Here is a 15,282-nt window from a genome sequence, read left to right as displayed (position 1 = left end):
GGCCGTGTTTATCTATTTGTACGTCATCAAGAACATTTTGTCTTTTTTCTTTCTTTTAAAAAGACATCTTTAAATGGGCCTTCCAGTGAAAAGAACAAATAACATCTGTTTAGCTACTCCTGCACACAAAAAAACAGTTACCAATAATGGGAATTCTAGCATGTACCTTTAGGGGATGACGTCTGCTTGGATTTTGCCATAGATAGTGCCACTATGGTCCTATTAATATAGAGTCGCGTAAACATAAAAGCCAAAATCGTGAACAATGATCAAAAACAGACGTTCCTGAGATAGATTTCACACTGCATAATGTAACAAATCACACAATTGGCAGCTACTGTGGATACCTTACATGAGGCAGTGCCTTTCCATTGGTAGACGTTGCTATCTTTTGGAAGCACCAGGTTCTCGGTCATCGCAAAGTCCTCTCTCTTAGGGTCATTTAGGTAGGCAAAGGTACAGGCAGTCGAAGCCCCAAGAGTCAATTTCTGGATAACAGTCTATTAGATCCATGTTTAATGCATTTTCCAGTAGAGAGCCAGCCTTTGTAGGCCAGGAGTTCTAGGAAAACGGCACCAACAAATAATATAGGTTGACTAATGGTCGGTGGCACCTGATTCCAGTCTCAGAGCATAAGATTGTGAAAATTCTTTTCATGAAATTTTGCAAAAATCACGTGGAATTGTTCAAAAAGTTTCAAAATAACATTCAGCGTTCTCTAGCATCAAAACTGAGTGCAATGGCAAATGTTGCATTTTACCCCTTCGATGCTGATGATGAGCTCAGCTCGTCATCAGTTACGGCGCTCGTACGCTGATGACGAGCTGAGCTCGTCATGTAACGCGGCTTTTCGCAAAACGCAGCGCACAGCGGGAAAACCGCTAGCGCGCATGCGGTTAAACATCATGTAAGATACCAGAAGGGTGACTGGTTCACAGGCAAAATGTCTCCCACAAGATATATTCTACTCCTGGAGACAGTTCATTTAACTTGCACCCTGGCCATGCAGTGCTCATGACCTCACACATTACATCACCGATGATGTTCCATGACAGTGATTTCCCAAACATTTTAGGAACAGGACCCATTTTTTTGTTAGAAGGACAAGCTTTTGCGACCCACCTAGCTTTAATGGACATGAGGTGGGCAATTTTTTTAATATAACAAAAGCATCATGTGCTAGCGCACTGTCATTTACAGACAGCGCATTTATTTCACTGAATTTACTGATAAAACTATATTGCACACAAATGTCAATGTGTGAATATTGGGTTTTGGTGAATATTTATCATGTGTGTATCACCAAGTAAAGTGTCTTTTTTTTATCCTATTACAATGTCTTTTTCCACCTCTGAATTACAAAAAAACAATTGTGTTACACAAATCCGAATACTAAAAAAAAACACCAATTTGTCAGCATACATAGCCTTACGTTTGACCTCTGTCTTTGCAGTACAGCAAACGTGACAAGAGAAATACAGAATTGAAGGCATCTTTATTTATTGCTCGGACTTTCACGACCCACCAATAATCTGCTGACGACTCACCAGCTGGTTGTGACCCACAGTTTGGGAAACACTGTTCTATAACATTATTGATCAGTGATTATATCTGAAATGACATCATTAATGATAACTCTGTGCATTGCAAGGGCGAGAGTTATAGTTACTTCAGTTAACTATATAGTAGACAAATTTCAGTGGTCTTTGGAGTTCAAAATGTTACGTCTTAACTGACATTTTAACCTATGACGTCACTTTAACCTTTGTTTTTTCTGTGAATTTCTGAGTTTTTTTTAATGCAAAGTAAGATATTATTATCATGCCAAACCTAACTATAACATGACTTTGGCCTTTGTTTTTTACTGCGATATATATATATATATATATATATATATATATATATATATAGAGAGAGAGAGAGAGAAAGAGAGAGAGCACTAGAGAGAGACCTTTGTCAGTGCTCCTATACATGTATAACATCTTTGCAGTGCTCCTATACACAGTCTCCTCAAAGCTCAAAGTTTATAGACCTATATATGCAATGCTTAACTAATAAAACAGTAAGTACCGGAGCCCAAAGATTTGCCCAGAAGCCTGTGGCCAGTGCTACAAATATCAGGGGCTGAATAGTCGTGATTCTACCTTCTGCCTCTTTCATCCAGCACCATGTACTCCCTGCCCCTTTATCTCACACTTGCAGGTTCTTTTTGCATCCCTGTTTCTCACTTTGTCACAGTTTTTCCATATTTTTCTTCTTCTTCCTTGCTGCTGTTCGTGTTTTTCTCTCTCCAGTTCTAGGTGAACATCTGATAAGGAAAAATATTTGCCGTAAATGGGGGATGTATGACATCACAACGCATGCTTTTACTCCGCATGCCATTACAACGCAGTTTTTAAAACGCAAGTCGTTACAGCGACTTGCGTTGGGGGGCGCTGGATAGTGGAATAGTTTAATTTTCTATTCCAACTCCAGTCCCCATGGATAGTAGGGAAGGTGTTGGATAGAAAATTAAACTATTCCCTATCCTACAGCACCCTCCAGCGCAAGTCGTTATAACGACTTGCGTTGTAATAGCTGCGTCGTAATGGTAGTTCGGAGTAAAAGTTGCGTTGTAAAGGATGTTCCCCGTCAATGGGTGCCTGTGAGCCCCACCTGCCATCACCTGCTCAAATTAAGCACTATATGTAATGTCTTTTCACTACTCCAATGCACATATATAAGGTCTCAATAATGCTCCTATTCACATATATATGTGATCTCTTCACTGGTCCTATACAGGTATATAAGTGGTTTAACATCCAAGTTCTTTCTTCTGCAGGACCCTAACAACGCCGAAGCAGTGAAGAAGCTCTCGAAACTGGCGGAGGACGTAAAGGACAGTAATCTCACAATCCCCGATCTCTGTGGATTCTTCGGCAAACTGCTGATCGAAATGTCCAAAGGTGAGAGCTAATAAACAACCAGTACTCCCTAGACATTAGAGGGCTTTCCATGTAAGGCTTTATCATTATACTGGATTCCAAAGTAGTCACCTAACATGACAAAGGCAATTCAGCAGCACCACCCGGACGGTGGAGGCAGAGGAAGGCCCTGCCCTGCTACCAGAAGATAGTCTTCCAAACACACCAACCCTCCACTTCCTCCCCAGGCTCAATCTAGTTATCCAACCTAAGAGAATTTGTGCCCAGCTCATGAAGTTGTACCACTAGGAAGTTGGATGTCCCCCTCTGGGGTCATTTTCATGCCCAAAATAAAGGTTCCTAATTAATCTGATACAACTTGCCACCAAAAAGCAAATGGCCAACTTCTAAAATGAGGCTATGTACTATCATTCATTCATTGATCTTTATTTCGGCGATTTGCCATAAAAGATAAGCATAAAATTGATACAGACAAAATTAGACATCAGTGTTACATCAATAGCGGGGTAGCACATAAGTACAAAGAGAAAATGCGTCACCTATTCTATATAACAATCCAATAAGTCACTACTGGTTGATTAAAACGGTCTAAAATTTTACAATTTAACGAATAAAGACAATTTTAACAATAAGACTAAAATCTTACATATAATAACCTAACACAGAATTTTAGCACTAAATAGCACAAACAGAGGCTCAGGAATGAGGTACCCTAGGGATTAGGCGCAATCTCTTGTGCCATGCTGCTTCTAGAAATTTGGCCATTGCGAAAACAGTTACTTTTGAGAGGTCAGTTTTAAGAATTCTGAAGGCCTCAGAGCATTTACGAAACCCTAGATTTTTACATAAAGGAATTACCCAAAACCTTCTGGCCGCAATGTAGGCAGGGCAAAAGAAGACTAGATGCAGTTCATCCTCAAGCCTACAATTGCAACCAGGACAGTTTTCCAGGGACTGCTGCTTCCATTTGCTGGTAAATGCTCTTAGCGGAAGGGTACTGTACCGCCATTGGAGATATAATTTCCTGGCCAGATTCGGGAAGATGTCATCAAAAACGGACTCAAACTTATAAAAGTCTTTCACCCCGAAAAAAGTGTTAGCCAAAGAGTCTGGACGTGTGCCCTGTGTATGGGATGCAAGGTTACATGCATAAAAGGTTGCCACCAGATGTTTACGGGACAAACCCTGACATGCCACTTCAGGATCACTCCACAGGGACGGGAAGCCCAGCCGGGCAGATTCAGTTTTTATGTATTTAAACCACGGAATTTTCTCTATAGCAGGAAGAGCAAGGATTTCCTGCAATTCCTGCCTATAATTGGCTAACTCAGGAGTGGACCATAATCTTCTCCAAAAAGTTAAAGGCTTCACACCCACCACTTCGTCCAAAGGTTTCAGACCCAGATCCAGCCTAAGGGGCAGAAGTGGTGTACTAGCCGGTAACTTTAGGAGTTATCTAAGAAACTTGTTTTCTACAATGACCAACTCTTTTTTGCAGGCATATCCCCAGAGTTCACTACCATAGAGGATCGCACCTCTGGTCTGGAGTCTATAAATCTCCAACGGGGGCTAACGGCCTAGCTGATGATCTATTGGAATTTGCTAGCCTAATTATTCCCCCTGTTAATTGAGCCAATCTGAGCTGGGACTTAGCCTGGTGATCACCCCATTCCAGTTTATCATTCATGGTCACGCCCAGGTACTCAAACGTAAAGACTCTTTCTAATCTATTCAGGCCTATAGATGGGTTGGGTCATGTTTTTTGGGGGGGATTAAAGATCATGTACTTAGTCTTCAGGGCATTTATTTCAAGACCATGCTCTCCACAAAATGCCTCGAACCCCTCCACGATACGCTGAATCCCCATAGGGGATTTCGACAGCAGCAGGGTGTCGTCCGCAAACATAATTGAGGGCACCCTGCTGCCGCCGAGCCTGGGTGCATCTGTGTTAGTAACATTGTTTAAAAAATCGATTACCCCGTTGACAAAGAGGCAAAACAGGGTCGGTGCAAGAACACAGCCCTGCCTCACCCCTCTGCCAACGGGAAATCTTTTAGAGAGGCAACCCATCCTCCCGCACCTAACCTGTGCATAATTGTGTGTATGTAGGCGAACAATGATGTCTAAGAGAGCGGGGGGGGATGCCGAGTTTGGCAAGTACCGTCCAAAGTTTACTCCGCGGGACCAGGTCAAAAGCTGCGCGGAGGTCGACAAAGACGGTATACAATGTACCCCCCTCCACCCGCACCGTCTTCCAGAAGAGAAGGGCCAGCCGAAAGATTTGGTCCGTGGTTGACACCTTACTCCTAAACCCAGCCTGGAACGTGCTTAAAATTGAGTGGTCCGTCATCAATTCCTGCAGGCGGTCAAGAATCAGCCTCGCGAAAACTTATTGTGAAACATCAATGAGGCTGATTGGCCTGTAGTTGGCTGGGAGCAGAGGAGAGCCCTTCTTGAAGATAGGTACAATCTCTGCTCCCAGCCAAGTACTGGGGACCGCCATTCCCCCAAGGTTTGCATTAAAAACCACTAGCAGGTAGGGAGCCCAGACCCTAGGTTGGTGTTTAAATAAATCACCCGGGATTTTATCTAAACCGGGTGCTTTTCCTGATGGCAGTTTGGTTATTGCGTTAGAAACCTCCCCCAATGAGAGTTGCATTGGCTCAGCACCTTCCAGAGTTAAAACTTGCGCAGTTGACCCACCGGGGGGAAAAAGATGTTCAAACGATAACCCAACTTGGGGCTTGTGCAAGCCCGGGCCAGCCTCTTCGTAAAGGCTGCGGAAGTGATCTTCCCACACTGAAGCCGCTATGTTGGCCTCCACAGCTTGAGCCGGCTCGGCAGATCCTGTTCTCACTATCTGCCAAAATTTACGAGCATCTCTAGCCTGGAGGGAGGCCAACATGTTTTCCCAATTGGAATAGTCCCAATCCACCTTTGCATGGTGGATGGCTTGCTTCAATTCCGCCCTCCTAGACTTAATTAACTCTATGTCCCTGGGGTACTTCAATGCAGCGAGCAGGTTGGCCTTTGCCTTCCTACAAGCTGAATTGAACCAAGAGGGTCTTTGCCCCCTACGGGGCCCTTTCCTCACAACTGGGTTTAAGAGTTCCACAAGGGTATCCACCAAGTCCGTATGGAGGGTACCCAACTTGGGGAAAAGTTCTTCTGAAGAGGGTCGATTAATAAGTGCCCCAACGCGTTCAAATGTGGGGAGGATCCGTGCATAAAGCTCAGAGATATGGACAGGATTATCCAAGAGCTTAGTCCATCGGACTCTGCGCCTATCATTAGTTAAAATTAAATTCTGATCTGGAGATGCCTCTGCCGGCTGGTCATCCATGGAACCACTGGGCGAAACCAGCGAGAGAATCAGCGCATTATGGTCGCTGTCACTTCTTTGGACTACCTCGAAGTCAGAAACCTTGTTCCAGTCCGAAGTCTGAACAAGGATGTAATCCAAATGAGACTCCTGCCCGGGTTTATTAAAAGTGGGTTTTGAGGGGATGTCACTCCTAAGTCGGCCATTGCAAGCCCTCAGAGAATTACTGAGAGTAAGTGCCAGAATTTGTGTTGCTAGGGGAGACCATGGCTTAGCTGGGGGGCCAACTAATTGCGGAATTCCCCATTGGTCATCTTCCTTCAGAAGCGCTCCCTCCATAGTCAGGGTTAGCGGCTCGTACTGGCAATTAAAATCTCCCCCCAACAGGATCCTGACACCCTTGGGTAATGTGGGCAAAAATGAGGAGAGCTCATCAAAGGTGGGTGATGGCCTTGTTATGCCCACCGGTCTGGAATATACATTTATCAGCGCGAGTTGTGTACGGTTCGACCATTCCAACAGCACGCACTGAAGATCCAGTGAGTTGGTTTTAAGGGCCCTAGCCAAGCATCCCAGATGGGATGCCACCCAGATGCAGAGGCCCCCCGAGGGCCGTCCTTTCCCCTCCCATTTGGCTGGGATTGAAAAGGTTGCATAGCCTGATCGCCATTTGTCCTCCCGCACCCATGTCTCCTGAAACATGCATACATCCTGGGTGTCAATAAAAGACCCCCAATCTGGGGAGTCTAATTTGCCCTGGAGTCCGGCTAAATTCCAGGAAAGAATAGACAAACAGGATATACGCTTGCCAGAAGACGTCGCAGGGGAATCAGGTAGCGCAACCACAGTGATGTCTGACAACTCGGGGAGGGGTTCGATAGATTGGACTTCCCCACCAGTCACACCCTCGCCAATTTCATTTATTTGGCCACCCATGCCCTGGTCAGACTGTAATCTTCAATCGCAATCGTCTAGTCCAGAGAAGACATCAAACCTATTTACTGACTCCAGGGGTGTGAAAGGTCTCAGGTGATCCATTCTCCTATTAGAGTTTCTATTAGGCCTAGGAGGTACCGTATTCCACCCGGAGGGGTCAGCAACATGATGAGGGTGTGGGGCTTGTGGCGGATACCCAGTATTGTAAGACATTAAGGGGACAATCTGTTTAGGTACCTGGCCACCAATATAGGTGGAGGGGAACACTAGGGATCTGGGGTAAAAATAAGTCAGGGGACGCGGGACAATGGAGTTGCTGCCACCACCCTGGGGCCAATTTAGTATATAATTGACTGCTAGAGGGTCTCTAAAATTTACGACAACTAGATCTCCATCGTTATCCTTGACCCTACTACCCAGCCAAGAAAGTCGTCGAACATGCACAATATCACCATTGATGTTATGTGTGAGTGGTCTAAATTGGGCAAGCCAGTGCATAATTTTATTTTTGAGCTGGAAGAACCCCTTCCTCTTATTAACTGGCAAACTAGGGACCCCCGTCAGAACAACCACATACGGGGCAGCTTCAGGAGGTAATTCCACTTGGGGGCTTTTACGAGAGGGTGACCTGGTATGTCTGGTGGAACCCCTTGTGGTCTGTTGTGGATTCCCAGCAGATGATTTTCCAGGTCCCATCAAAGCTGCGCTAACTGGTTTGGAAACTGAGTTGTTATTCTGCTTGGGGGAAGGAACCTTCTGTTGCTTGGGGTTCGATGATTTAATAGATTGGGAAGTACCTTTGGGAGCGCCGAGAGTGTTCGAAGTCACCACGGCTGGTGGTGCAGGAACCCCACTCACCAATACCTTGGGTGATCCCTCGTGATTACTAACTACAGCCTCAATGTCCTCAAGCCTTTTCTCCACCCTCCTCAACCTCTCTATAATGGGTAAGATGAAAGACCTTATTAGGTGTTCCATGTTATCCAGTGAAGCGGCAGTAGAAACATCCATTAGGGAGGGGTCATCAGGAATATCAATTGGGGCGTTAGTGTTCACAAGTTGTACAACTGGTACCAATGGTGGCAGAGGTGCCGGGTTTGGCGTATTAACTTGGGCGGCCATTGGGACCAGAGCAGTTCTGATGATAGGCTTGGAAGGTTTTCCAAAATCGGTTTGACTAATCTTTGGCTTTTGCGGGTCCCCCCCTTCCGTCTTCTTTTTGCAGGTGGTGGGCCATGGATCTTTGCAGGCGCTGTTTTTTTCAATTTATTTTGAGCAGGTTTAGCCTGGACCATGGTCCGGGTAATCGAGTCAGCATCAAACAGTATCGGACTAGAAGGAGGAATATCACTTATGGGCTGGTCTATAGGGACCAAAGGTGTTGGAGTGCATTCGCGTAACAAAAGTGGGAAGCTTTCCAGAGATAGAAGATCTTCATTGCTGGGAGTACATCCAACAGTAAGGGAAAGGGAGTTGAGCGGGGGATCTGAGGAAACCTTATTCTTCATACTTTCGACAGAGCGACGGCGCTCTGCCCTACGCTCTGCCAGAGTCTTCTCCCTATCTGGATCGATGAGAGGCTTTATAAAATAATTGTCAAGGGGGCCGTTAAAACTACACCCAATCCTCTCAGGAAGTGTTTGGTCCGGGCTTTGGGCCATTGTAGATAGGTGGACCAAATAACAATGAAATCAATACGATAGAAGAGGGTAGGCCCTGCCCGGCCTCACTCGGTCTCTGAGGGCCTCAGAGGGCCCGCCCTTTGCCCGGCGCCCGCCCGCGTCCCGCGATGCGCGTCCTAGGGCGTGGTAATGTAGCCAGAGACCGCTGGGGGCATGGCCAACGGGAAGAGTCACCAGGTGCTGGTCGTCTGCACGCCGCTTGTGATCCTGGGACTCGCAGTCCCGCAGCTACGCCAGAGTCTTCTCCGCACTTGAAAGATGCTGTCAGGCCCTTTGGATCAGGTAAGGGACAACAAACTCCTCGCAACTTCGAGCGACTCCCGCGGAGCGGGGGCCGCAAGACGTGGTTTTAAACACCCAGAGCGGGGGGCGCGGCCAACGGGAAGAGTCACCAGGTGCGGGTCGTCTGCACGCCGCTTGTGATCCTGGGACTCGCAGTCCCGCAGCTACGCCAGAGTCTTCTCCGCACTTGAAAGATGCTGTCAGGCCCTTTGGATCAGGTAAGGGACAACAAACTCCTCGCAACTTCGAGCGGCACCCGCGGAGCGAGGGCCGCAAGTCGCGGTTTTAAACACCCAGAGCGGGGGGCGCGGCCAACAGGAAGAGTCACCAGGTGCGGGTCGTCTGCACGCCGCTTGTGATCCTGGGACTCGCAGTCCCGCAGCTACGCCAGAGTCTTCTCCGCACTTGAAAGATGCTGTCAGGCCCTTTGGATCAGGTAAGGGACAACAAACTCCTCGCAACTTCGAGCGGCACCCTACTATCACAACAGATCTGAGGCAGTTGCAAAAGGCCGCCCAGTTTGCAAAATACATCTGGTCGACCTTGGGGTCTGTAATTCACAATAGCCACAGTCTCTGGTTGCTGCTGTGGAGCCACTGACTGCTGACAGCCAGTGGATCCTCAAAGTGGAGATTTGGCTGCCAGACTCCATGTAAAATGTCCCCGATGTTTGTCACAGTGTCTGGGGACAGTTTACAGATTTCTGTGTGACACCACCATGGTCTCCATGACAGCTTTGCTCAGAAGGGAGGCCGGCAGAAATGGTGTGGGGAGGAGTGTCACATCTCTCAAGTGGGTGTTCCTGATGTTGGGGCTGATTGCTACTCTTTCATCAGGAACACTACCCTCCACCAACCTGAAAATAAGGCAGCAGAATGCAAAGCAAGGCAGTCAAAAGAGCAACATTTGTTTGGTGGGTCCCATTACCGTCCTCTTCTTAATCAAGCCTCTTAGTTTACCAATGTTCAATTCTTGGCAGGAAGCCCATTCACCTAGTTTTTCTTTTTATCACTGGGCACTCGACTGTAATCCTTAAAGCCATTTTTACACAATGGGCACACATGTCAACAGAGTTGCAAATAACCCCTGGTCCTGTGAAACACCATTATCTTGTTAAAATGCAAACATTTGATATTATTTTCTTGTTTCATTATTCTTGATATCCACCAAATATATTTGCATATGTTCAGGGCCTGTAGCATAACCAACACTTTGTGGTCTGATTTTTTAAAACTATGCTTCTAATGAATTTCAAAATATTTGACCCTCACACCTTGCTTTAATATGAATCTAAGACAAACTTGGTTACAATTTTCTCTGGTTTTGGTAATGATGTATCATTGAGGCCAACCATAGAATTACATGGGAAGTGTGCATATGAAACCAGTAGTGGGCATATTAATACCCAAGAGGGTCATTCTCTATCCTGTTCAAAACAGACCATCCTCCTGCGATGGGCTGCATACACTTTGTACTCTTAACTAGTCGGACAAGGAGCCAGATCTAACCAAAGACCTTGAATAGGTGTGCTTTTGGGCAGAATATCCCATAATGGACACAGCTGGAATGGTAGCTGCATAAGTTGCTGGAATGCCTTATCATGGTTTCAGATAGACTATGCCATCCACCTCCAATAATGGTTCTCCCAGGTTTTAGCTTGTGCAGCTGGGCTGACAACCTCAATTCACAATAAAACCATATTCACATCTACAAATACTCACCAGCTCTCTAAGTCTGTTTTGTCTACATTAAATAAATCTATTAGGTTTCGGTTCGGACATCACAGTCAGAAGGCGGTAAAAACCTCCAGAATCATCAAGTGTACACATAGTAACATATATGAGGATAATACATAGACAGGAAGATTAACCATCACTGTTGAAACCACTCACTTGTTCTCACAATAATCATATCTCTCAATAAAGACAAAGAAAAATCCAGAAAGAATGATCAATTTAAGTTGTAATCTATCTTTATATGGGTACCCTATAACTCCATACAGAAGGCCCAGGGGCCCTAAAGGGAGGAAAGTAAGGTGAGGAGGGACGCAGCACGTGAAAATTGGTGTTCCACAGGTTCGCATTTTTCATAGTTTTAGTCTTAGACTCCAGAGTGATTTTAAAATCAACGGGATATGAAAAATGTCATTGTGATCGTAAAGTTTGATTTTTATTTCCATGTGGTAACTTTACAAATCTGTTTATTTAGTGTTCTGAACATTACTCAAATAGAAAAAAGAGACTCTCTGAAAAATAAAAACCATGGAAGACATATTTCTACGTTCTTGTGTGTTGTTAAGCCATAGATATAGAGGAAAGATATTGAATTCTTTTTGTAAATTTCTCTTTGAAATGTTAACTTGTGTAGCGTGACTCAATAGAATTTTTTTTCAGTCATCTTCCTGGGACCTTGTATTATTCTGGTTCATATGGGGAAAGGAAACTCGTTTTAAGCATCTGTCTATGTATTGATGGTGCGTTTTTGTGTACAATGGGGCCACACGTTGAGTGCTGGCTCAATGAAAGTCGCTATTACTATTGATAGAATTACCAGTGTGAAGACACTTGAGTAAAACACTTACAGGTCACAACCATAGATCTGTTGATCTCCAACAGTGCTCCTGACAAAGGACTGTACCCTTTTATGGGCAACAAGGGCTGAAACATGGTGACCAAAAACGAGTGATGTCAAGGACAATTTACACATCCGATAAACATCACAACGATTTTTAATGTTACCCCTGTGTATTGCACTCCATATTAAACACACATTTTTAGATACAGGAGATAATTTAACTTTATTCACCCTTGCGGATCCCACCGGTACTTTTCCAGGAGAGGAGGCGGTACTCACCAAGGGAAGCGAGTACCTAGGTGGGAAACACAATGATGACATCGCCCGATACTACACTATAGTGGTGATCACTTAACGCCATGAGTGGCCAAAATTGGTTGAGAATTTTTGGTTATTATTATTATTAAATGAAATTTATAGGTAGCGCAACTAAACCCGTAGGCATCAAGGCGCTGAAGATGGTAAACGGAAAGCTCAGAAATCACCTAAGAAGGAGTTATGGATAGGCTTCTTGAAAAAGCCAGGTCTTAAGGGCTTTGCGGAACAGAGTGTGGGAGGGGATCACCTTGAGGTCGTTGGGGAGTATATTCCAGAGTCTGGGTGCAAGGAAACGGAAGGACAGCTAGTACATGAAGAGACCAGAAAATTATTAAGTTCACTCCCTTTTGATTAGGATACGTTACTTTGTGGAAACTGAGTGACCTTAACATACATTTCTCCTCCCCTGGTTTTAATTTTTTTGTGTCTTGCTTTCTCTGGCATTGCTCTTGGGAACCCTGTCATTAGAGAGTCTGAAAGGCAGTGCTACTGTGAAAAATAGCAGCTTTTAATTTTCCACTCAAGTTTCAGGCAGTTGCTGTTTTTGGAAAGCAACTGGGCTTGAGGGAAACAGTGAACAGTTTCACCTGAAAAAGTTAAACTGTTGCCATTTGTAATGACCTGCTGAGGTGTTTCCTGGCAACACGCTAACAGGCCCCTTTGACCCCACCCACCATCAAGCACGAGGGCGGGAGCTACACTATGCTCTGTAGGCCCAGAGTACTGGTGCTACACTGCACAAGAAAATGATCAGGCCTGGAGTCCATGCGGTGCATTGTTTTTTTAATGACTAGATGGCATGGCTACTGCTTCTGCATTATATTAGAAGAGTAGGCACCCAAGGTCTAAACTCCATAGGCACAGCTGAATTTTTTGACAGCCGGGAGCACAAAATATTGAAAAACATTCCACCTTAACTTCACAAGAGCAGGGAAGAATGAACGGCACGCCACTCTCCAGTGTTACCTAGAGGCAAGCAGCAAAAAGTTCAGACAGGGAATGAAAGGTAAGCAGCAGGTAAGAGTGGCATTCTTTGCTATTCCTTAGTTGATAAGTTGAGCAGCCAAAGATCTTCACAATTGACACGCAGGGGCTACATTAATGCCTTACATCAGTGCATGTAAATATGCCCAAAGAACTTCCAAATAGCCCCACGTCACAGATGAGATCATTAGCAATGTGTGTCATTTTACCCAATTGCATTTGCATGGTGGCATTTTTCTAACTATGGTTACCATGTTAAGAGTGAAACTAAAAGTTCCTGAGTACAATATATTATAATGCAAGCCCTGTCTAAACGTACTAAACGTTATAAGAGGCTACTAGTCAGCTTTGTACTGTTCTCACTGCTTTAGTAATGCAAATTGTCTGGTATTCAAAAGCAGAACATTAAAAAAGTTTTTAAATCACATGATTGGGCACACTTTTAAACTCAAACACCAAATTAAGTTTTGATGGAAAATGGCCAGTGGTTATGCACATTTCAGGATATATTAACCTCATGGGTGCTGCTGACGAGCTCAGCTCGTCACGGCCGTTGGAACGTTCGCACGCGAGGCTAATTTCCCCGCTGTGCTGAACGTTCTAAAAACGGGTGCGGCCGTGACGAGCTGAGCTCGTCATGAGGGCAGCTCCGCTGCGCTTCATGACGAGCTGAGCTCGTCACCAGCACGGCGGCGCCGCGCGCGGCCCCCCCTCCCCCCGCAGCGAAGGGGTTAACACCATTTAAATGGGGGTTAAACAGCAGTTCCGTCATTGCTACGACTGCACTGAGTGTCAAGCTGAAGGGGGCACCAATTGCACGATAGGTTGAAGTGAAAACAGAGCAGCGTACACAGATATTCGTGTTTCTGGCATTTTTCTGGGGATAATAAGAATGCCACAATATCTCTGGTTGTTATTGCACTTGATGGAGAGATCTGTGATTTGTCTAGCCACATTTTTGACTAATGATCAAGTATCATAGATGGTTAATGTTCCCTCAATAAAGCACAACGTGCAACATGCAGGTCACGGACTATGTTTTATATAACTAGCTCAGTGGGTTACTGCTTTTGTCAGAGAGATCCTTTTGTTGCTTGGAGTTCATAAGTTACAATCCTTCTAAAATAGCACATTGAGCTGCACCAAAGCTCTGCATACATATAGCAAGGCATGGGTTACTTTGAGTAGTAATATAAAAGTATTAGTACGACGCCCCAAATTATTGTGTTATGTTTCACATCCTGAGGTTATGGTGCAGATTTGCAAACAATTTGCGGTTGGTTTGCGTCATAAAAGTGATGCAAACCTGATGCAAAGTGTTGTTTTGAGGTTTACTTTGCATAACAAATCCTGAATTGCATTGGAAAATAGCCGTAAAGTAACACAAAGTAGCACTATGCTGAACAGTACTTCAGGGAGGCAGATTTTGACACTCATCTCACCCAATCCCTATCTACTAACTTTGGTAGAAAGGGATTTGCATAAAAACACTACACCTCCTTGAGGCAAGGGTAAAGTTGGAGAACAGATTTTTTTTCTCTAAACCTTTACAAATTGTATTGTGCAAGGGCATGTGCTTTTGCTCAAGGTACACCAACACTAGAGGAGTGAGCAACAGCACCATATCTTAGTGGATATAGTGCTGTTGTGCTATCTCCTTAGACTTTGGTTACTGCACTTCATGAAAACGCATTAATTCGCCCCTTTGTTTCTCGAGACCAAGCACTCTTAAGATATCATGCCTACCAGTATGGCTTCTACACCTTGTAGCCCACAATTTTATTTAGTAACATTTCTGATACATTGACTTACATACTTGTATGACTCACTGGTCTCTGTATAATATATTTGTGATGTAAAGCACTCTGACATTCTACATTGGGATGAGTAGCACTATATTACACTCATTAATGAAAGAGTTATTGGTGGCCGAACCTGGAAGAGCTTGGTTTGAAAACAGACACACATTGCAGGGGCTAGAGGCTTAAGAGACCACAGCAATGGGCTCATTCTGGGACAAGATCTTAAGGGAGCAAAGAGATGGGCACAGAGTCACAGCCTCAGAAGGAAGAAAAAGGATGGGTGCATTCTTGCACTGCCATATACCAGCCTGTCTGGGCCCCCTATGGCAATAAGATCAGAGTTCTCCCAATACAGTAAGTTGAATGGGTTATCAAAGGTCACATGATAACACTACCTGTAATATCATCAGGCCAAAGGTTACGTAATGTCACTTTCTACAAAATTCCAGGTCAGAGG

At 44.9% G+C, this 15,282-nt stretch overlaps 1 protein-coding gene across 1 annotated transcript in view; it reads left to right on the top strand.

Moving 5' to 3' along the window:
• LOC144824370 (uncharacterized) overlaps window positions 1–15,282 on the top strand; it is a 55,010-nt gene that overhangs the window by 9,281 nt on the left and 30,447 nt on the right. The window contains exon 3 of the mRNA XM_078683485.1: window positions 2,822–2,945. Coding sequence (XP_078539611.1) covers window positions 2,822–2,945 — 124 coding nt within the window. The remainder of the gene's footprint in view (window positions 1–2,821; window positions 2,946–15,282) is intronic.

This window comes from Lissotriton helveticus, chromosome 1_1 (genome assembly GCF_964261635.1).
Source record: "Lissotriton helveticus chromosome 1_1, aLisHel1.1, whole genome shotgun sequence".
NCBI classification, from domain to species: Eukaryota; Metazoa; Chordata; class Amphibia; order Caudata; family Salamandridae; genus Lissotriton; species Lissotriton helveticus.
This window is presented reverse-complemented; position numbering and strand designations above follow the sequence as displayed.